At 38.4% G+C, this 23,400-nt stretch overlaps 4 protein-coding genes across 5 annotated transcripts; 2 read left to right on the forward strand and 2 right to left on the reverse strand.

Annotated features, from left to right (window-relative positions):
• Positions 1 to 900: 900 nt before the first annotated feature.
• Positions 901 to 11,687, forward strand: LOC129787505 (glycogen debranching enzyme). The gene is made up of 13 exons (XM_055823169.1): positions 901 to 1,176; positions 1,289 to 1,466; positions 6,564 to 6,738; positions 6,804 to 7,598; positions 7,657 to 8,197; positions 8,259 to 8,657; positions 8,721 to 9,046; positions 9,113 to 9,313; positions 9,375 to 10,211; positions 10,272 to 10,783; positions 10,848 to 11,038; positions 11,103 to 11,288; positions 11,360 to 11,687. Exons 2-13 carry the CDS (start codon positions 1,310 to 1,312, stop codon positions 11,624 to 11,626), a joined length of 4,587 nt encoding a protein of 1,528 aa, XP_055679144.1. The 5' UTR covers positions 901 to 1,176; positions 1,289 to 1,309; the 3' UTR covers positions 11,627 to 11,687.
• On the reverse strand, positions 1,723 to 3,288 carry LOC129787631 (multidrug resistance protein homolog 49-like). The gene is made up of 4 exons (XM_055823355.1): positions 3,204 to 3,288; positions 2,973 to 3,138; positions 2,511 to 2,915; positions 1,723 to 2,447 (listed from the first exon to the last, which is right to left on the reverse strand). Coding segments are annotated over exons 1-4 (912 nt in total). The 5' UTR covers positions 3,206 to 3,288; the 3' UTR covers positions 1,723 to 2,108.
• A 105-nt stretch (positions 11,688 to 11,792) lies between the features above and the next one.
• Positions 11,793 to 15,252, forward strand: LOC129787535 (putative sodium-coupled neutral amino acid transporter 10). Its single transcript, XM_055823236.1, has 4 exons — positions 11,793 to 12,174; positions 12,267 to 12,384; positions 12,987 to 13,675; positions 13,816 to 15,252. Exons 1-4 carry the CDS (start codon positions 12,088 to 12,090, stop codon positions 15,106 to 15,108), a joined length of 2,187 nt encoding a protein of 728 aa, XP_055679211.1. The 5' UTR covers positions 11,793 to 12,087; the 3' UTR covers positions 15,109 to 15,252.
• LOC129787552 (serine/threonine-protein kinase meng-po) lies at positions 15,242 to 22,100 on the reverse strand. Of its 2 annotated transcripts, XM_055823257.1 has the most exons (6): positions 22,050 to 22,100; positions 21,117 to 21,962; positions 19,238 to 19,599; positions 16,773 to 16,955; positions 16,383 to 16,693; positions 15,242 to 16,294 (listed from the first exon to the last, which is right to left on the reverse strand). In XM_055823257.1, the coding sequence occupies exons 2-6, from the start codon at positions 21,177 to 21,179 to the stop codon at positions 15,327 to 15,329; spliced, it is 1,887 nt and encodes a 628-aa protein (XP_055679232.1). In that variant the 5' UTR covers positions 21,180 to 21,962; positions 22,050 to 22,100; the 3' UTR covers positions 15,242 to 15,326. The 2 variants fall into 2 exon arrangements, with proteins under 2 accessions (XP_055679232.1, XP_055679231.1); XM_055823256.1 differs by having other exon boundaries at positions 21,117 to 22,100.
• Positions 22,101 to 23,400: the final 1,300 nt, after the last annotated feature.

Raw genomic sequence — 23,400 nt, forward strand, 5'->3', positions numbered from 1 at the left:
GACTTCCACATAATTTGCATATTTTTTCTCTCTCAATGTCTGGGGAATTTGCGAAAATTTTTTCTTTTTATTCTCATGTGGTCTGGTCGGTTTGTGACAAAATATGGTTGAATTAAGAAGAAAAAAGAATTCTGGGTTCAATGGCGCTAAGAACACGCGACTGAAGGACGTTCTAATGTGGAATGATTTAGTCTACGATAGAGAAGAGTGGAGTTTATCTGTTTTTTTTTTTGTTGATTACTCAAGTTAATTAATTAAAAACCCTTTTTTACTCTTTGCACGATCATTCCAAATGATTTAAAATAAATTAGCTCATATTAATACAAAGAGTCATATTATTTTATTTCCTATCACTTCTTACTGATACTGCTGACTCTAAAAATAAATTCTTATTATTATCGCTTTTTATGAGACTAAACAAATTAATGCAAAGCTACAAAATATTTTTGTTTGCTCAGTCATTAATTTAAAAAGCTAATTAAAGCTCTTTTATCTCTCCAATCTCATGAAAAGTTCTTGAATAAAAAAAACTATAAATTATTTTTTCTTCTGAAGCTTTAATAAAATTTACAATGAATCATAAAACTTTTGATAAAATATATGATGCAAAAAAAATTGTTAAAGGTCGCAGCATCTTACCTGTGGCTGAAATTAAAGGTGATCTACTCCCGCAAATACCTACTTCTTTGCTCTTTTTTATCATAATTTCCCAGACACGTGAGTTTAGTTTTTTGGCGCGTGCGCCTCTATGGATACACAGCACACCGTCTTTCCCCAGCGTCATGTGTTAATGCCCCACGATGATTTCCCACAACATTTAGCCACTCTCTCGTGGCCCCATGTGATGAAATTCTGAGAGAGGAGAGCGCACACATTTTCATGTGGTGGGGCCGTTGTATCTGAACACTGTGGTGGAGTTCAGTGCGACAAGAACCGGCGCCAAAGTAGCAACGAAGTGAGTGGAAATAACTGACAGTCGGGCCCAGAGGTCACCTTGGAGATTGAGATTTCGTGCTGAAAATCCCTCCTTTGAGGCTTCCGCTTGCAGGAAAAACCCCGCCAAGGAGTGCCAAATACCTGTTTGCGTGATTTCCTTCCCGTTTTTGCCAAGTGCAAGACCACAGCTAAAGCAGACAAGTGAAAGAAGTTGAATTTGCTTTGAAGAAATCATTGAAGGTGATAAGAGCTCTCCATTTAGCAACTGTGGTGCCTTCGCCTCTGCTCTCAAAACAACTCCATCATCTAGCCTTGATCTCCTTCTAACAGATTTTTTTCCTTTCTTTTTTAGAATTAAATTAAACGAGCCGCAATGGGGCATCAGGATGTATTGAGTTTGGCCATTTCACACGGTGAGGATAAGGAAGGAACGCTCTTCAGGCTCAAAAGGGGTACAATTCTGCACATTGTTCCTGGACCTAATCTCCTTGGCAGGCACATCGCATTGTACTGCAACTATCCACAAAATGGTGAGAAAATTTCTTTAAATTCATTACCTAAAGCATGAGGCATTTGCTCTAATTTTAGCCAGTATGATGGTACAACATCAACAACAACTACAAAATGATCTTGTTGATCATGTGTTGATCAAGTCTAGTCATCAGGGTTGTTTACATTTTTTTTGTCAAGATCTTACTATGTATGTTGCAACTTGTTATCTATTAATTATAGTTATTTTATTAACATGTGAAATAACAATTTATAGCGTAAATTGGTCGTAACATTTTTTAAGGCTTTATTTGAAATTAATCTAAACTTTCAATAACAAACTTAGGGTCTTTTTACAAATTAATTATCATTAAATAAAAATTTAATTTGTCTGACAGTCACAGCTTTTTCATACAGCTTTTTTTCTTTAAACTGAATTTATTTACATTTCTTCAATAAATTTTAATTATTCCACGCAAAGCTTTTTGATAGAGACATTTATTTTGATTGTTTTTAATAAAACATACTATAAAATTCACGTGGTTGTATTCTTGACCCAAATAAAACTTAAAAAAAAAGTTATTTCAGTGGAAAGTTTTAGTAAGATTTAGTAAAATTTTAGCGTGAAAGAAGCTTAGAATCATTTTTTTTAATTAAAGATATTCTTATAACTTTTCAAAAAATTATTGAAAAGAGCGATAGAGTTTAGAATAGATTCCATTTGCATTTATGAGCTCATCGTGAGTTCCCATCTCGGTGATCTTTCCTTGATCCATCACACAAATAAGATTAGCGTTTCTAATGGAGGATAGTCTGTGAGAAATGATCAAGCAGGTTCTGTTCTCACTTGCTCTATTCAGAGCATCTTGAACTGTCTTCTCACTTTCGGCATCCAAAGCTGATGTTGCTTCATCCAGCAGGAGGACTTTTGGCTTCCTGATAAGAGCCCTTGCTATGGCTATCCGTTGTTTTTGTCCACCCGATAGAAGAGTTCCTCGTGATCCAAGACGTGTTGCATAGCCCTAAAAGATAGGGTTTTGCATCAAATTAATTCGTAAATTATTTTTGTGATTGTTATAACTTACAAGAGGTAGCTTTGTGACAAATTCTTGATGTATTTGCGCTTCTTTTGCTGCCTCAATAACTTCCGTCAGAGGTACATCTCGTGAATTGTCACCGTAGGCTATATTTTCAGCAATAGTACAGTCAAAGAGAACAGGCTCCTGACTTACAAGACTTAGGTAGGCACGAAGCTTAGAAAGAGAAAATTCCGTCGTTGCTGCACCATCCACAGCTACTTTTCCCTCATTAGGATCGTAGAAGCGAAGAAGCAGTTGAAAACATGTTGATTTTCCACATCCTGAAGGACCCACAATAGCTACGGTTTTCATTCCATCAACATGGAAGTCTAGACCTTTAAGGATTTCCGTTTCTGGTCGATTTGGATAACTAAATTTTATATTTTTGTATTCAATATCTCCAGAGAAAACCTAGAAAATACAAAGTTTTGTTGAAAGATCTTCTTTCTTAAAATTGCTTAGTCTTACCATTTGGCCGTCATGCTTCATGCTCTGAGCAGTTTCTGACGACTTTGTTGAGGTGTCTATAAAGTCCATGATATTTGCTGCAGACGTTAGAGCAGAATTAACATTTGGAGCAGTATTGAGAACAATTCCCATCATCCATGCTCCATAAATTATAGCTTCGATTACCCTAAAAGGATAAAAATCTTATTTAAATCTTGCCCTTATTCTTAGATCCTTCTTGTATTTACTTACATTAAAGCATCAATTAAGGATATTTCTCCGGTTGATATCAAATGTCCAGCGTAGATAAAAGTAACGCCGTATGCAAAGATACTCATTGAGATATTTAGACTATATGCTAGACCTCTATATTTGGTACTCTTCCTTGCTTCTCCTTCTGCTATTTCAATCTTTTCAATAAATCTCCGAAGTACGTGTTTCTCCTGACCAAGGGAGGCTACAGTTCTTACGCTCATAATTGCTTCAATAGCAATCCTTGAAGCATTTTCCATTGTTTCCTTCTCCTTTGCTGCGCTTGATTTTGCATAGAGAGACTCAAAAGCAGCAACAAAGATGAGCAAAGGTACGGTTAGGGAGACAACAAGAGTAAGCTTCCAGAAAACAACTGATCCTACTATAACGCCAATTAGAATGGATGAAGTAGCTTGGAGGATTCCAGCTAAACGAATCCCCGTAGCTCCTTGAACATTAGCACAGTCAGTGGAGAGTCTAGCAGATAATGCGCCAACGGCATTGCTTGGATGATCATACCAAGCTATATTCTGCTTTATAGCAGTTTTGAAACACAAATTCCTAAGAAGAGAAGTAAGACGAACTCCAGCTTTCCCGAAAACATACGTTTGGGTTACTGAAGCTATTCCAGTTACAGTAGCTAGAATGAGGAAGTTTATTCCACATTGAAATTGAACCACATGAATCCTGTCTAGGTCTGTTGTTTCAAAAGCTTCAAAAATTTCCGCATTTAATACACCACTTATGGGGTATGATGCCCCAACGATGATTGAGCAGATGCATCCAATAGCTAAGAGCTTCCAATCCTTCAAACTTATTCTTATAAGGCGCTTCATTGTATTTTTCTTCATTTTCAGAAGCTCTTCTTTGTCTTTGACACCTACAATATCCAATTGTCCAAAATCTTTTGATGGAAATTCACTTTCTTCATCAATTTTATCGGTATTATCAAATTGTAGACCATCATTGAGATCTGAGAATGCAACCTCTTGGCTAGCCATTCGTAGATCATGGTAGATTCCTTTTTGAAGCATTAATTCATTATGCGTTCCAACTTCTGCGTTTTTTCCCTGATCCAGGACTATTATAAAGTCAGCATTTTTTATGGTTGAAAGTCGATGGGAAACAATTAGAGTTGTACGACCTTTTAGAGCCTTATCCAGAGCAGTCTGGACTAATTTCTCCGACTGAGCATCCAAGGCTGAGGTTGCTTCATCAAGAAGCAAAATTGCTGGGTTCCTAACAATGGCTCTTGCAATGGCAATTCTCTGTTTCTGCCCTCCAGACAGTTGGGCTCCCTTTTCTCCAACCACAGTGTCGTATCCTTGCGGTAGCTTTGTAATGAAACTGTGACAGTTTGCTATCTTGGCTGCATCTTCAATTTCACTTTGAGTTGCTTCAGGATTTCCAAAACGAATGTTTTCTGCAATGGTTGTTGAGAAGAGGACTGGTTCCTGATTAACTACGCCTATTTGGGATCTCAAGAATCCTAAATTGTACTGTTGGATGTTGACCCCATCTACAAGGATTTCCCCCTGAATTAAAAAAAAAAAATTAAATAAAATGAAAGAAGAGTTTAACGTTTTTTTTCTTTAATTTCTAAGATACTTACATCATTCACATCATAAAGTCGTTGAATGAGTTGCAAACACGTAGACTTTCCACACCCAGAATGTCCAACAATAGCCACCGTCTGACCACTGTTGGCACAAAAACTGACTCCTTTCAATACTTTTGTGTCTTTCCGCGATGGAAATTGGAAATGAACCTTTTTAAATTCAATGTTTCCTTTTAAGTATTCAACCGTCTTTCCTTTTTCACTAAACGGATTAATTTTAGATTTACGATCAATAACTTCATGAATACATTTTATTGCTCCTTTTGCTGATGCTATAGTTTCCAAGCTAGGAATTGTTAATGTAACAAATTGCGCTCCGTTAACCATGCAGAAGACAACAGTTACAATGGAAATTAAGTTGTAGTTCCTCTGATCTTCAGGTAATTGAAATTCATCAATCATTAGCTGTATACCGTAGCAAAAAGCCGCACCAAAACATGCAAATACCAGAAACCACATAAGGCCACTTTGAAGTCCAGTAAATAGACTCTTCTTAATTCCTGCTGCTTCTGCTATCTTGAGATTCTCAGCATACCTCTGGGATTCTTTAGTTTCACCATTGAAAGCTTTAACTGTTCTAATTGAATCGAATACTTGTTCTGCTATTGCTCCAGCTTTTGAGTAGCTCTGTAACTCTTTTTCTGTTAAGCGTTTTGAGGATTTTCCAACATAAATGGAAAAACCAATAATTAGAATTGTGTAGACTGCTGTCATAGCAAGAGCTAATTTCCATCCTACAAGAAAAGCTATAACAACTTGCCAGATAAAAGCTGAGAAGAGGAAAACGGTTGTTACGAGCTTTTCACCAATAGCATCCTTTATCAAGTCAATATTGCTCGTTATATTGCTCGCAATATCCATTTCCGTCCTGGTGTCAAACCACGCCATATCCTGACTGAGGATAGATTGAATAAAAAGTTTACGGAGACGTGTAGTTTGTCTAAAAGCTAGAATATTTATCTGGTAAACTGCATGCGTTAGGACAACAATGATTGCTAAAACAATTGCAACATTTAAGTAGAACATAGACATAGCATCAGCACTCATAGCTTCTGAAATTTCCATGCTGGTTGCATTTGTTAGAATTTTTCCACCTCCAAAGTAATTAAGTAGGTTGATTTTTGTCGTTGTTGTATTGGCTTTTGTACGATCAATTGTAATTCCAAGAACTTCAGCAAAACCAATGGCAGATAGACCAATTCCCAAGGAAACCACAGACACAAGAAAGAGATTCACAACTGTAGCCAATTTTTCTGTAAACGTGGCATAGCGAAACTGAAATTTTATATTTAAAAATCTTTGTTGTAAAAAGAAAAATATTTAGAATTTATCAATATTAAAACACTCACTAAATGATGAAAATCAGAGGAAAAATTTAGAATTTTGGTCTTTTTCATTTTCTCTAAATTTTCACAAGTATCACAAGAAGTAAGATATTTTATAAGTTGAATTTCTTCAGTCAACAGCAGATCCACAACTGAATAAACCTCGCAACTTGCAGAGAGAGCAAAATTTCTTAATTGGTTAATTTACATTTACACTTATAATAAAAAATTTTTGTGCAGTATGTTTAATCTTTTTCGTGTTAATATTTTTTACTAAAATCACGCACAGTTGATTCATTTTACTTATTCATTCATACGTCATACGTGCATCTTCTTACGTGTTGAGCTTTTTTATAAATGAATATTTAAAATTCTACTACGGTTTTCCTTAAAGATTTTCTTTTTTATTTTTGTCAGATTCTAATGGTTTTGAAAGAACAAAATATTCAACTCTAATTTGGCACACAAGTTCAGGGCAAAAGCTCACAAATGCGGCTCAACCCTTTGTCGAAGTTAATGATCTAGATATTTACTGCGAAATAGTGGCTAACAAATCAGGAACTTTTCATTTCTACTTTAGCTTCCAAGAAAGGTAAATTATTTCTTTAATTACTCAATTATTCAGTATTTTAAACTGTTGTAACTTTCTTGAATCAGTCCAAAAAAACGAGAAGGTTCCCTTTACGTTCAAGTTGAACCAAAGATTAAAGTCGGACCGAAGAATGCAGAACGTGAGATTCCCCTTGACTCCATACGATGCCAGACTGTGATGGCAAAATGTCTGGGGCATTTGGAGACATGGGAAGCTAAGTTGAGGGTTACTCATGAGAGTGGCTACAACCTCCTTCACTTCACACCCATTCAGAAGCTAGGAAACTCCCGTTCGGGATATTCCCTGTGCGATCAACTCAGCGTCAATCCAGACTTCGGTCCTAGTGCAAATTTTGATAAAGTCGGAAAAATCGTTAAAAAATGTCGCGAAGAATGGGGCATTGCCTCTATCTGTGACATTGTCCTCAATCACACAGCCAATGAATCTCCCTGGCTAAAGGAACATCCAGAGACAACCTACTCATGCAGTACTTGTCCACACCTTAGACCTGCTTTCCTGCTCGACAGCGTCCTTGCAATGGCGTCGAGTGATACAGGAAATGGTCTTCTGGAAACTTTCGGTGTACCTGTTGAAATTGATCGTGAAGATCATATCAACGCATTGCGTCATCAACTGCATTCAAACTACCTTCCCAAGGCTAGAATACATGAACTGTATCAGTGCAATGTGGAGGAGTATGTTAAGAAATTCAGTGAAGAAATGCGCAAGAGACCTCCGCCAAAAGCTCCAAAGGAATCCCAGTCAAAGGAGACAATCGTCTTGAAGCAGGATCCTGCCTATAGACGCCTTGCTTGTACAATTGATTTTGAGAGTGCTTTTGAGATCTTTAATGTTTTTAGGTAAGATTCATAATTTTAGGTAGACTAGGATTGTTGTCTGACTATCCTTTTTTACCAGGAATGACGCCTTTGATGAAGATACAAGATTGAGGAAATGCGCTGAAGCCTTTAGGCAACACTTGGAGGAGTTAAATGAAGTTGTTCGTTGTGAAATAGCTGAACATCTTCGTTCAGCCGTTGAAAATTGTTTATCCGGTCTCCGATATGAAAGGATTCAGGATGATGGTCCTAGACTACGGGAGATCAGCATCAAACATCCACTGTTCTGTAGATACTTCACAGATGGTGATGTTACGTGTAAAACAATTGAGGATATTGAAGCTCTCATGTACGGGGATTCGGCAAAGTATCTTATGGCTCACAATGGATGGGTTATGAATGGGGATCCCCTGAAGGACTTCGCTAGGCCCCAGCCAACAACTGCGAATGTCTACATTCGACGGGAGTTGATTGCTTGGGGTGATAGCGTTAAGCTCAAGTATGGGGATAAACCCGAAGATTGCCCATACCTGTGGGATCACATGAAGAAGTACGTTGAGATAACTGCTAAAATTTTTGATGGAGTTCGTCTTGATAACTGCCATTCAACTCCGCTGCATGTAAGTTTAAAGAAAACTGCTCAAAATCTTTAAGATCATTTTCTAAATTTGATAATTAAAGGTTGCAGAGTATCTTCTGGATGCAGCACGAAAGATTAATCCTGAACTCTACGTTGTTGCGGAACTCTTTACAAATTCCGACCATACGGATAATATTTTTGTCAATAGATTAGGGATTACATCGCTGATCAGGGAGGCTCTTTCCGCATGGGATTCCCATGAAGAAGGGAGACTTGTTTATCGTTACGGAGGAGCACCTGTTGGGGCATTTTTCAGCTCTCCCAAGAGACTCCTGGCGCCGTGCATTGCTCATGCTCTCTTTCTCGATCTTACACACGACAATCCGTCCCCGATTCAGAAACGATCGGTCTTTGATCTGCTCCCCTCAGCAGGATTGGTTTCAATGGCATGCTGTGCAACTGGAAGTACAAGAGGATATGACGAACTCGTCCCTCATCATGTAAAATATTTAAGAAGAGTTTCTTTTTTCTTTGTTTTGACTGAAAAAATATTTTTTCATTAGATTCACGTCGTTGACGAAGAAAGGGAGTATCAGGAGTGGGGTAAGGCTGTTGATGCGGAAACTGGAATAATTTCTGGCAAGAAAGCAATTAATCTTCTTCATGGAGAACTAGCTGAGAAGGGTTTCAGTGAGGTATTTGTTGATCAAATGGACTACAACGTTGTTGCTGTTACCCGGAGTTGTCCTAATACGAGAGAAAGTGTCATCCTGGTTGCACACACCTGCTTCAGTTATCCAGATCCATACAGTGGACCTACAAATGTTAGATCTCTTAGATTTGAAGGGCATCTTGAGGAGATTATCCTTGAAGCAGGAGTTACTCACAAGTATGAGTCAGATGAAGGATCAATCCTAATTTTTTCAACATCTTTTTTTGGTGATTCTTATTGCAGATCTCCAAAGCCATATGACTGTCCATATAGGTATGAGAAAGATGAGAAATATATCAATGGACTCACAGAGTATCAGTTGAAGATTGTTGAGCATATTCCTCTGGAGAAATCAACAATTTTCAGCACAGAAATGGTTAAAGATGGCAACATAACGCAATTGAATTTTAAGAATTTAACTCCCGGATCAATTGTTGCTGTTCGGTGAGGAAGAATCTTTACGCATCCTTCTTCCTTCTTGTTCATTTTTTGTGATTCTTTTCAGAGTTTCCCTGCATGAGCGAACTCGTCCCCATTTTGCCAATGTTCAGAAACTCGTGGATGCTTTTCACTTCCAAAAAGGCCAGATCTTCAGTGATCTCCAGAAAATTGTGTCCAAACTCAATCTCATCGATCTCAATCGTGCTCTCTACCGTTGCGATGAAGAGGAGAAGGATATGGGAATGGGGTCTGGAACTTATGACATTCCCGGATTTGGGCGGTTGGTTTACAGTGGAACTCAGGGATTTGCATCAGCTTTGAGTGTTATTGGGCCTAATAATGATTTGGGGCATCCATTCTGCGATAATCTCCGTCGTGGGGATTGGATGACTGACTACATACGCGATAGATTAGCTCGTTGGTCTGGGACTAAAGCTCTTTCAGAATGGTGGGCAACCAATACGGCATCCTTGAAGGAAATGCCTCGTTATCTGATTCCCAGCTACTTCGATGTTATCCTCACGGGAGTTAATACCCTTCTCCTGGAACAGAGTGTAACGCTAATGTCTGATTTTGTCCGGAAGGGAAGTTCGTTTGTGCAATCTCTGGCCATGGGATCAGTTCAGTGTGTTTCTGAATGTCCATCAGCTAATCTTCCGGCTCTTAGTCCGCAAACAAAGGATCCCAAGCCGCCAAATCAGTGTGCAACTATGTCAGCGGGATTGCCGCATTTTTCAACAGGGTACATGAGATGCTGGGGCAGGGATACCTTCATTTCCCTCCGGGGACTTCTTCTCTTAACCGGAAGGTTCGATGAAGCACGCTACATGATTCTGGGATTTGGTTCCTGTCTAAGGCATGGACTTATCCCCAATCTTCTCGATGGTGGCTACAAAGCAAGGTGAGTTGTGAACAAGAAGAGAATTTAGCAAAGATTTTACATTTTCTTATGAATTTCCAGATTCAACTGTCGCGATGCAATTTGGTGGTGGCTGTACTCCATTAAGTATTTCGTGGAGGAGACTCCAAAAGGAGCTGAAATCCTCACGGAAAAAGTCTCCAGGATATTCCCAATGGATGACAGTGAAGCCCGCAAGGCAGGGGAATGTGATCAAGCTCTCTGTGATGTAATCCAGGAAGCCATCACTGTACACTTCCAGGGTCTTGTTTACCGTGAAAGGAATGCAGGTCCTGCCATTGATGCGCACATGACGGAAAAGGGCTTCAATAATCAAATTGGTGTTCATCCAGACACGGGATTTGTCTTTGGGGGAAATGATGCAAACTGTGGGACGTGGATGGATAAAATGGGATCGTCAGAGAAGGCAGGGAATCGCGGAGTTCCCAGCACACCACGAGATGGATCAGCTGTGGAGTTGGTTGGTCTCCAAATGGCCACCCTCAGATTCTTGCAGAAGATGAGCGGAGAAGGGAAATTCCCCCATAAATCTGTTGAAAGATCATCCAAGAATGGTAAGGAGGATCTTTTTTAATTTCTTAGTTAAATTGTTCTTTTAATAAGATTAATTTGCTCCAGGAACCAAAACTGTTTGGACGTACAAAGAATGGGCTGATAGGATAAAAGCGAATTTTGAGAAGAATTTCTTCGTGGGACAAGGGGAAATACCTTTGGCTAACAAGAGAGGGATCTACAAGGATTCATGCGGAGCTACGCAGACGTGGCAGGACTTTCAACTTCGCCCCAATTTTCCAATTGCAATGGTTGCGGTAAGATTCTTAAAAATTAATTAATTAATTAATTTAAAAACTATTATTTTATTAATTCTTTTAGGCTCCTGAATTATTTGACCCAAAACACGCATGGGAAGCTCTCGAACAAGCTCGAAAATACCTTCTTGGTCCGCTGGGGATGAAAACTCTCGATCCTCAGGATTGGGGATATCACGGCGACTACGACAACTCCAATGACTCTGAAGATCCAAAAGTAGCTCATGGAGCAAATTACCATCAAGGCCCTGTAAGCCCATAAGCTAAATAATTCTTAAATTAGTAAATTAATTGAAACTTTTATCCTTTTTAATTTTTAAGGAATGGGTTTGGCCAATTGGATTTTATTTGAGGGCTCGACTGATCTTTGCCGCACAGAATAATCGCCTGAAGGATACTGTTGCTGAAACATGGGCCATCCTCACAGCTCATCTCAAGGAGGTGAAGTCCTCCTGGTGGCGAGGACTCCCTGAATTAACAAACTCCAACGGAAGCTTCTGCAGTGGTTCCTGCACAACACAAGCATGGAGTATGGCAACTGTCCTGGAAGTTTTGTACGATTTGGAGCGTCTTAAATGTAAATCTTAGAGTGTAGCTTCCTAATTTTTTTGGAGAAAATTTATAAATATTTTTATCGCAGCTTTCAAAATGCATTTATTTTTAGCGAAAAAAGACTTTTCTTTCCCCGCCTTTTTGTATTTTCGCGCGCATTTCAACTTCCCGCGGTTTTTTTTGTGGATTCCGTGGAACATGTGGAATTGAGTGTGTTTGTTTACAACAGCTGTCACGGAATCTGCTGACGACGCAAAGGTGCTGTTTTTAGAAAATTATTGCCCCGCAATTTGATAATTTTCCAAAGTAATTACGTGGTTTGTGTGCCAACACCCTCATACGTCGTCCTCAATAATTCGCGCATATCGGGAGTGTGTGGAAGATGCCCAATTGAGGTGGGTCACAGGAGGTGAATCATCCTTCACCCTTCTGCAAGTTTGTGGTAGTTTCCTTGGGGGCTCACTTCCGGTGATAAATGCAGGGCAGGTGCTGCTATCATGGGTACCCAAACGACCAATGTGATAACGCTGTCCAACAGCATAATTGGCGTTGGCATACTCGCGATGCCATTCTGCTTCCTCAAGGTGAGTTTCTTTTTTTGGCCAATTTGCTTATTTTTTCTTTTAGCACTTCCGGGAACCACAACGAATAATCTGTTGACCTTGTTTTTTTACAGTGCGGAATCATCCTAGCGATTGTCCTCTTAATCGTCAGCATGTACATCACAAGGATCTCAAGCCACTTCCTCATTAAGTCCTCCTTCCTCACAAAGAGGCGCAACTTTGAATTTCTAGGTAAATCCCTTTTCTTTTATTTCTTTCTTGATCGATCGTCTTGATCGTGATTTTTAAAAGAGTTTTTCTGTTTAATTAAGGATCAAAAGATTTATAGAAATTAGTCAAAAATAAATATTTGTAGGAATCTCCCTGAATTTCTTTACGAATATTTTTATTCCAAAAGATTTGATTTATTCTTGACCTTTAAATAACTGTGGAGGAGGAATTTTAATGTAAACTGTTTCGGAAAGCGATTCTGTATTAATAAGCTCTAAAGTTCTCCAAGAAAAAATCTTATAAATAATGATCTTGCATTAAATTTTTAATAAGTTCAAGATCTTTATGGAAAGAACAGAAAAATAGCTGAAAATCTTCGTTTTTAAATTAATTTCTGTACAATTTTTAACCCTGAGAGGATTATTTCAGTGTTAATTAAAGCTCACATAAGTTAACCCTTTCAGGATCAAAATTAGGTTCATTTTGTTAGACTTTTTTTAAAGTTAGAAGCTCTGCATAAAAAATTAATCAAAACAATCAAGAAGAGATCACTTAATGATCACATGAAAGGGTTAAATAATACAGAAAATAAAAATTTCTTATCACTCTTAACTCCTTGACAGCCTTTCATGCTTTCGGCACGTCCGGGAAATTGATGGTAGAACTTTTCGTGATAGGCTACCTCATGGGCACATGCATTGCCTATTACGTGGTCGTTGGTGATCTTGGGCCACAGATCACGGCAAAAATCCTAAATATTCCTCAAACGGATCTTCTGCGGCTGTGGGTGATGGTATTGCTGACCCTTCTGTGCGTTCTCCCGCTGGGATTGCTCAAGAACATCGACAGCTTAGCCACTGTGAGCACAGCCTCCATTGGATTCTATCTCTGCCTCGTGCTGAAGGTCATGGCTGAGGCAAAGGGGCCCTTCCTGCTTGGGGAATGGCGACATGCTGTACTTCTGTGGCAACCAAGTGGCATTATGCAGTGCCTGCCGATCTTCAGCATGGCCCTGGGGTGTCAGATGCAACTGTTCGAAGTGATCGAAACCATACCGGGGGTTTCACTTGAGAAAATGAATCAAACTGTGCGATCAGCAACAGCTATGTGTTGCATTGTCTACATTTTCGTCGGATTCTTCGGCTATGTTGCATTCTGCACGCAAGATTTTGCCGGGAATATCCTGCTAAACTTCTCAGCCACCCTCATTAGTGACGTTATCAAAATTGGCTTTGTGATTTCGGTTGCGTGTAGTTTTCCACTCGTTATTTTCCCGTGTCGAGCTTCACTCTACTCGCTGCTGTACAGAAAGGTAAAGACTTCCCCGCACCAATGCCTTATCAATTTCTCATTATATTCCCATTAATCCATCATCTAATTCATTGAAAAACATTTAAAAGTTCACAGGGAGGATCAATTGAATTGACTGAATATTTTATTTTTTAATTTTAGGATCACATTGATGCTGTAAACTACATTCCTGAAATGAAATTTCGCCTTCTGACGGTTGTGATTGTGGTGATTTGCTTGATCATTGGGATTCTCATTCCTTCAATTGAGCTCGTTATTGGACTCATTGGCTCCACAATGGGTGTCTCCATTTGCATCATTTTCCCAGCACTTTGCTTCAAGAGAGTTTGCAAGAAAGACTCCACGGAAAAGTCCATTGCTCAATTTATGTGCGCTTTTGGGTTTATCCTCATGATCTTGGGTACTTATGCCAATCTCAGTGCAATTGATCAAAAGAAATCCGGAGCTGTGAGCAATGATGACGCTGAACTGATGAATGTGAAAGAAAATGCTGGAGAAATGCCGAAGATTCCTGAAGTGGAGCTTCCAAAAAGTGCTGAAGTTGTGCAAGAGAAGATCACAGAGAAGCCCAAACCACCGGATATTGTACCGAAGGAACCACCTGAGGAAGCTGTGAAGAAGAAACAAGATGAAGATGATGGGAAAGATAGAGAAAAAGTCCTCGATGCTGATGCAATAATGAAGGAAGATCATGAGATTGCTGTTGAGGATTCAGCCAATGCAAAGAAGCACGATCATGAATTTCATGCAGTTGTCAATGAGATTCAGCGACAAAATAAAGAAATGATGGAGAAACTCGAGCAAATTGCTGGAAAGTTTGAGGGTGAGAAAAATTCCAGGGAAGAAAATCACCCACCAAAGGATGAACCTGCTAAATCACACGATTCTAGTCCCAAAATCGATGATCACAGACCCGAGCCACCTGCGCAGAATGCAGAACCGGTGCGTGAGGTTAAAATTGAAGAACCAGCTAAGGTGGCGCATCCGGATGAGGTGTCTCGGGAGAAACTTATCCAAAATATCACAAATCGTTTCCCAAACCCCATTCCCATTGCCCTCCTACCGAATGCATCTCAGAAACACGAGAATGTGCTCAGAGAATCAATAATGCCAAAGAATAGGAGTGCTGAGGTACCCGCGGAGGTGCCTGCAAAAGTGCCTGAGAAGCCTGTTGCAGTGGAGGCGCCTGTGAAGGAGCAACCAGTGGAGCTTGATAGAGCCACACAGGTTCCCATGGATGCGCCTAACAACGAACAGAAGAAAGAGGGACTGCCAAATGAGGAAAATAAAGTGAATGAGCAGCAAGAACCTCTATCGAAGGAAAATATCGACACCATTCGAAGGGACCTCTTGGGGGTTAATTCCCCACCAGCGAGAGAAAAGCGCAACATTGAGAATGATCAAGAATGCGAGAGAGATCCTGAGCAGCTTTAATGTGTGATGTGAGTAATAAAGAACCAATAATATCCCTAAATGAAATTTTGATTATTTATTTGAGGACTTTTTTGAGTTCTTATCTGTCAAAAAAGGACTAAAAGACTAAAGAATCCTTAATAAAACATTAATATTTCATTGGAACATCCTTTATTAATATCTTCTTATGCTTATTGATAAATTAATGTGTGAAAGATACCTGAAGTTCTGAGTTCAGGTCATTTCTTTTTTGTCTTGGACACAATACGATCGTACGGGGTATCCTTCATTGAGGTCACAACTCCTGCTGCTGAAGGTCCCACGAGATTCACAAATCCCGTTGATCCGCGTGAGCTCTCAATGTCATCTGAATCAAATGGGCTGTGATCTTTGCTTGATGATGAATTATTCATCATGAGTGATCCTCCGGAATCAGAAGATCGCTGAGAGGATCGTTTAACAGCAACAGGTGGGGTACGTGGCTGCTGTTGGGCAACCTTTTCACCTCTATCTGCATTTCTTCCAGTCATAGAGTTGGCAAGTTCGGGTACAGTTACATGAGCAATTGAACGTATAGTTGACATGATCCCCTTGGAGATCACACCACGATCATTATTGATTATTGAGCGTGAGGAGTAGTTTTGTGTCTCATTGAAGGTCTTGATGTTGCTATTTGGACCCTTCATGGGGAATTCCAAGCGTGCATTAACCATTGTCTGCTGCATTGTGGATCCTGTTGATGCTACAGACATCCTCCTGTCAACTTCTGCATGATTTCCATTCACACGAGATTCAGCGGCGTTGTTTGGGTTAGCCACAGCAGGAGATTCTTGGTTGTTGACGCCCATTTCACTTGGACCACTGTGAACAGCTCCTGTGCGGGGATCCATGTGCTTTCTCGAGGAGTCCTTAATTGTTGTATGGTACTTCTGCTCACGCTGCTCCTCAGCCTGCACGGAAGACACATGTCCAGCTACGGGTGTTCTGGACATTGTGGATGAAGGTGTATTAGTTCCAGAATCATCCTCTTCGTCCTCCTCTGTAATTACGGATGATTGAATCCAATCACGTATGCGAGCTTTCTTCGCAACACGATCAACCGTTGTTTCGATCCCTGCTTCCGCCAGGGCGTAAAGGAGTTTATTCTTCTCTTCAGGGCTGCTGTGGAAGGAGTACATTGACGGGCAGAGCTCATCCGGTTCATTTGCTAAAGAGAAAATGTCAGGGATTTGCATTAAATTTATTAAAAATCAGGAGGAAGTTGAAGGACATTGAATGCAAGAAATTTGACCTACATGAAATTTCCTTCTCAGCCCCTTTGGCAAGCCATCGATCATCGAGGTACTTGGTGAGTTCACTGAGACTCTTTGGTCGCCTCTCCTGGCGTGGCTCCAGGAATTTGCGGAACATCTTGCTAGCGCGCGCCGACACGAGTTTAAAGAGCTTCGGCTGTCTTTTAATGGGAAATGCCAAATTGGATGTGTGCCATGCAAAGTAGCGCACGTAGCGGGGGTCATCTTGGGCGGCTTTCTGCCACGGAAGGCATCCCGTGAGGCAAACAAAGACAACAATGCCAAATTGCCAAACATCGTGCGACGGATCCGTCCTGCAATGGGGCGAAATCTTTCGATAAGACTACGTCTTGTGTATTCAAGGGGAAAAATAAGGGGTAAATACTCATTTACTTGTAAGAATCATCAGTGCGTATGGCCAGGACTTCTGGTGGACTGTATGCTAGCCATTCGTTGCGTCGCTGAACACTCGCATGGAATCTGCGGGATTCACCAAAGTCGCAAAGTTTTACGCGCGAAAAGTCCGATCTGAAGACAAGCACATTGTCCAGCTTCACGTCCCGATGGACAATGTCTCTGAAAATAATAATAATTCATATAATTGTTATGCAGTTTAACATAAATGGTTTTGGTAGGTACAAAATCACTCCATTGTCTCTGGATTAGAGGAATTAATTTTCCATATCGCGCGACATTGATAGGTGGCTTTAATTAATTCATGTGTTGGATTAGGAGGAGTTTAAAGTTGGGATTAAATGAGGGTAAATGTTATTATCAGATAGAGCCCATAATTAGTAACTCTTAACATTGTTTTTGATCTATATTTAATATTCGGAAAATAATTTCTTTTTCTTTTGAATGATTGGAAGAAATTCAAAAAAATTTATTTAAAGATTTTCCACATTTTTTTTCATTTTCTGAGCAAAATAAATTTTCCTTTGAATAGAATCAAAAGGATCAAAAGGACACGAATGAAAAAAGATTTTTTTTATGATATGATTCGTAATTTGATCTTATCTAGCAAACATTAATTAATGTTTTGCCTATTAATTAAAAGCTCACTATACAAAACACTATCAGAGCTCTCAATTATCCAACAAATAAATATCATAATTATGAAGCTTTTTTTTTATTTTAAATTTTAAAGCCTTTGAAGTTGTATTTCCTATGAAAACATTCATTTCCAACACATGCCCCCATTTAATAAATGTTTAGAGAGGATTCAGTAAAACAGATAAAATGTTAATAATTATGCTCTATTCCTTTTTCTGTAAACAACATTTGCAGAACTAAAGCTCCGATACGTATAGAGGTAGCATGAAATGAGAATTGAGATAAAAAACACGCTACTTAGGAATGTTTACAGAATGAAAAATATAATTTATGTTTGTTCGTTTTAAATAATCTAAAACTATTTGCTCTAGTTTGTGCGAGAGAAGTTTTTCCCCCGAATTTCCTACCTCTGTGAAAATCGTATACATAGTGTCCAAAGTGTGGCTATTTGGGCTATTTGAGGTGTGTTATTCCTTATTCAATAGTTTAGCAAATTTCCAACAAATATGGAGACACCAAATGCATCAGGATGCTCTTTGCAAATCATCATAAGCTTGTGCCGTAATGCAGTAAAATCCTCAGAGGATGTAGTATCTTACTCTGAATATATCACATACATTAGATATTTATGTATAGGATGGCATCCACTCGGGGTGTGCAAGAGAGAACGGCAAGAGAGAAGAACATTCAGCATGCATTCGGTGAAACCACAAACAAATTTCAAAAATATTCATATTAATTATTTCTCTGTGATTTCGATCGTACGTGCATTCAATCCATTCAATAAAGTTTAATATTTGTGTATTACCTTTTGTTCAATTTTCAAACAACTTTATTAATTAAATTGCTTTTATATTTGGAAAAGTACATTCTTTTATTTGGTGCCATTTAATTATAACCAATTTGTCTCTTTTTTTTTTGAAATATCAATAAATATCTGTTAAAAAGTGCGTAATGGTGTTTAGGGGAGGCCAGGGAAAGTTTGTACATCTTTACGAGGTTTCTTCAAATTATTCTTCAAACTCATTATTATGTCTCAATGAAATATTCATTTTTAAATTTCTTTTTTAATTAATTTAAAAGGTCAGTAAAAATTAATTTGTGGCAAAAATTGGGGGTAGAAAAATTCCACGAAAGTGACGAATCAATTTTTAGATTTATTGTTTTGCAGATTCTAAAAAATCCTTTTTAATTAAAAAAAAATTATAATATTTTATTTAAATTTTTTTCAAGCTCATTAAAATGACTAAAAAGCCCCCTAGTATCTCTATTTAAAATAAAAACATTTATATAAAAAGACGTGATTGAACCGCTACAATCAACTCAATCAATCAATAACAATATAATGCTTTTTGCAATATTGAATGATTTATATCCGGAAGCAAGAATTATTATTAAACATAGTCTGATTTTCTAACAAATATTTTACTCATTATATTTAGTTAATTTATATTCAAATTTCTAGCCGTATGATAAATTTAATATTATGCTGCCCGTATTAATTAGAATGAATATTTGAAATGGTATTTATGAATAATTTTGTGATTAAAATATATTTATGATTTGGACATTATAACATGATTTCCATAACATTTATTCAGAAATCATGAAATCATCAATTCTATTTTTTTTTCATTTTCGCTAGTTTGACGTCAAAATGTATCAGAATGCAATTTAATTTTGGCATTAGTTTGGCGGTCGTTTGGCTGCACCACACAGTTAATGTAATGAGCTTTGAAATTGCTGATAACCTGCCATGAATGCCACAGGCAGTGTTCATTCATCACACTGCTATATAGACTCACCTGGAGTGCATGTAGTCGAGTGCTGAGGCAATTTGCTTGGCAACCTTCTTGGAGTGAATCTCCCCAATACCCGTGTCGGACACATTGGACGTGAGATCCCCCAGTGGGGCGTATTCCTGCGTGAAGACGTAGAAACCAGCCGTCTCGAATGCCACATCGTAGGTCGTGACGATATTCTTGTGCGCCCCAAGGTGCAGTCCATAGTGGAATTCACGATAGAAATCCCGGAGACTGACATAGGGCTTTGGCAGTGCCTTCAGAACCATTTCCGTGTCGCTGGCTTTGTGTTCCACCAGCAGGATCTTGCCGAACCATCCCTCTCCGACGATTTGCAAGATGTCAAATTCATCCGCAAGGCACACCTTTCAAATATAAAGCCGGTCATTAGCAAGAAGTGAATCAGCGGCTAGGGACGTAGTATGGGCATGGCGAGAGAGACCCACGACGAAATCTCTCTCCCTGGCACACTGCCAGATGCTATAGTTGGAAACAATGTCGATTGATACTGGTAAGATAAAATTGAGATGAGGTTTCCAATTTATTTTCAATTACCCCCCGTACATTGCAATTGTTAAATTTGCAATTTTTATTGGCGGAAATGAAGTTTACAGGTAATTCGTGAAATTTAAATTGCTCATTCTCTCATAAATACAAAATAATTTCCAGTAAATTGCAATTTACAAAACTACATTGAATTTTAAAGGGATGAAAGTAGGTACTTTTTGTGCAAGCTTCCTTAACAGATTGTAAAGAAAAGTCGGCAAACAATTGATAATTTGAATTTCTTATCAAAATTTATTAAACATATTAATTCAAATCGTCCTGTTAGATTGAAATGTTCTTCAGGACCTAAAAAATTTAATTTTTAGACCAGCTCTTTAAGGAGTTCTCAAGACATGTTGCCCAAAACACAATGAAGTAAATAATTAAGAATACGTGACTAAGTGGGACACTTGGGAAAATTGCATGAAGTATTAATTGCAATTTACATGAGAGTCTCTAATAGACTTTATGAATAGTTTCATAGAACGCTTAAAACTCATATAAATGCAATTTGATGATATTCTGGGAATTTTGTAAATCAAATTTCATGAAGTCAAATTTTATAGTTCATCGAGAATAATTAAAAAGAGGAATTTCAATCAATCAATGCGTTTGTAATTAAAATCATTTTAATTGCTATTTTATGTGAAGAAACATTTTGTCGTAAAAGTATAGGTATTACGTGAGGTTAAATTAGTTGTTAAGTGAAGAGATATATTCTGGCAAGTTTACATGCAAACAGCATTGTTGCATTTTGCCAAAACAATATTTATTATAACACCCTCTTTGTAAATTACTCCTAAAGCAATTTACAAAAGCGAGGCGCATAACTTGGCGCCTCCACTGTTAGCTGTAAAGTTATTGTCTTCACTGAACTTCCTGTCCACTATAGGCGTCCCCATCAATTTTCGTGGGTGGATTTTTAAAGTAAAAATTTAGGGATTAACCTACGATAAGTTATGTTAGAATTTTTTAGCCATTATTAGAAAAATAAATAAATAAATAATAAAATCTTATAGATCTTTTTTATTCAAATTTTTATTATAAAAAATAGGTAATGTGTAAGATTTCGAGTAAGAATGAAAAATTGAATTTTTCATCAAAATGATGCAAAGTTTGAAGAAAAATTTAAGGTCAGAACAAATAGATTTTTAATAGATTTTAAAACAATAGTAGTTCTAATTTCGATGTGATTAAAATTTCTAATATTACCCTAATTCTAAAGTTTCCATAAACTATTTTAAATTCTTCGCAAAAAGCGCGCATTAACATACTTTTTTCTTTAAAAACTTTTAAAGTTTCAGAGGAAGAAAAACAAAAATCAGGGCAAAATTACCTTTTCGAGTTCAAACTCCCGGATTCGGTGGATGTGTCCGATATTCTTGCGATTTGCATTCATGTCGTTTGTAACCCTCTTTCAGCTCATCAAGACTGTTGCAATTGGATGTGGTGCATCCTCCTCACGATGTGTGACCGAATTCTCAAAATTCCACATCAACGGGAGACGCAGAATTTTGCAGAGAGAGAGAGAGAGCTTTAATTGTCTCCTCCCCCGTGTACCGGCTCCTTGTCTTTCGCGGCCAAATGCCAAGCAATACAAATGTTTCTCACACTCCCAGAGTTTTGTGTTTTCTGACCGCAAATTTTAATTGAAATTCTCACATCAACAGCAAAAATAGCCAGAATAAGACACAATGGTGGATGAAAGCTTCTCGCGTGTGCTATGTTCGGATGTGTTGGAGGTAAAAATTTACTGACGATTTAAGCGCGCAATTCATGGGCAGTTTTGCCGCCCTTTGAGGAATTTATACCATGTGTGTTGTGTACCACACGGGTGCTTCCGCGCGTCGTTGATATGCACTTCATTTAGATAGGCGTCACAAATGTGGAGCAAGTCAGAGTGGCGTCCGGACGGATCCACTTGGACGGACCAGGCACATCGAGTTTAAATATAAATTACAACACATAAGGAACTGCACTAAAAGCACAAATTTCGTGTCTGTGTGACGCTATATATTTTACGACTTTTCCTCTCTCGCGCACACTTTCACCATTTAGTAGAAATTTTCAGTGGAAAAATTTTTAGTCACCACAATTTTGAAAAATCCTTTTTAAGGAAAGCAAAAGCACAACACTTAATATTCCTTAAAGATTGAGGAGGAGATTTGTGGTAAAGAAATCCCTGTTGCGCGTGAATTGATAGAAAGAAGAATTCGGTATAAGAAAAGTCTGACAATTGGATATGTATTTGTGGGAAATTCCTCCGTACCTCGAGGAAGCTGAAAACCCGTCTTATAACCTCCTCACTTGACGTTCAACTGATGCTGAGAACCGAGATTTTGCTCTCATGTGAAAATTGAGATCTATTTTTGTGATCAATTTTGAGAGAGGGAAAGCATGTTTCCCATTTAAAAGCTCCCCCGTACAAGTAGAACACACAGATTTTTCCTTCCTGCCATTCATTTGCCAGAAGTTTTCCTCTCATCTTCTTCATTTTCAATTCATCTCACAGACCACACCGTGGTGGTGGCTTTTAGCGGAAGAAATAAACAAATTGCTGTGTGCGCAAAGTATGAATCAAGAAGAGATCTTGAAAATGATCATGAAAAATAGATTTTCGCACAGTATGTAGAAGAAGGAAAAGCTCTCGTATAGAGTGTGGGTCTTTGCTTGAAAACTCGTGAGTTGAAAGTTTAGAATATTTCATTGAGAAATGTACTGGTAAGCTGACCAAGCTTACGGGAGCTGTGTTTCTTTCAGTGTACCAATTTTGTGAGAGCAAACTAGAACGCGAATCAGTTTAAATACGTGCAAAGTCGGGAAAAGTAGAAAAGTCATACCCTAAGAAATCTTTAGAAGGCCATATCTCGAGAACGGATCCATAGATTTTCATAATTTTTTTTTTATTTGAAAGGTCTTGAAGTCAGCTATAACATATCGAAAAATGAAAAAAATTTATGTCGCCATTTTCGAAAAATTCGAGTTCGAAATTTTCGAAAACTTTGTTTTTGATTGTAGCGCCTCTTGCGGTCATTTCTCGAAGTTGCAATGTTCTAGACATTTGTAGGGTTTCTCGAAACCTTTCATTTGCGCTTGAGTTGATCAAGATCGGACTTGTAGAACCCGAGATATGACATGCCAACTTTGGAAGGCTATATCTCGAGAACGGATCCATAGATTTTCTTCATTTTTGGCATGGAGCTAGATAATATGGTCAGCTATAACATATCAAAAAATGAAAAAAATTTATGTCGTCGTTTTCGAGATATTCATCGAAAACTCATCGAAAATTTTGTTTTTGATTTTTGGCCCCCTAGCGGTCACTTTTGAAACTTCGGATGTTCTAGAGAGTTGTAGGGTTTGTTGAGATCTTTCATTTGACCCCGGGTTGATCAAAATCGGTCAAGCCGTTTTCGAGTTATGGTCGATTTTCGATGAAAAATTGTGGCGGCCATATTGACTAAACGGCTTGACCGATTTTCGAAAATGAGGTATCGTTGGAAAGGTATTGATGGCCCCTACAACATATCAAAATTTCAGCCCTCTAGCTATAATAGCGGCTGAGATATAGCGAAAACAAAATTTTGTGGTTATTCAAAATGGCGGACGGAGGGGAGGGG

The sequence above is a fragment of the Lutzomyia longipalpis genome, chromosome 1 (assembly GCF_024334085.1).
Source record: "Lutzomyia longipalpis isolate SR_M1_2022 chromosome 1, ASM2433408v1".
Lineage (NCBI taxonomy): Eukaryota > Metazoa > Arthropoda > Insecta > Diptera > Psychodidae > Lutzomyia > Lutzomyia longipalpis.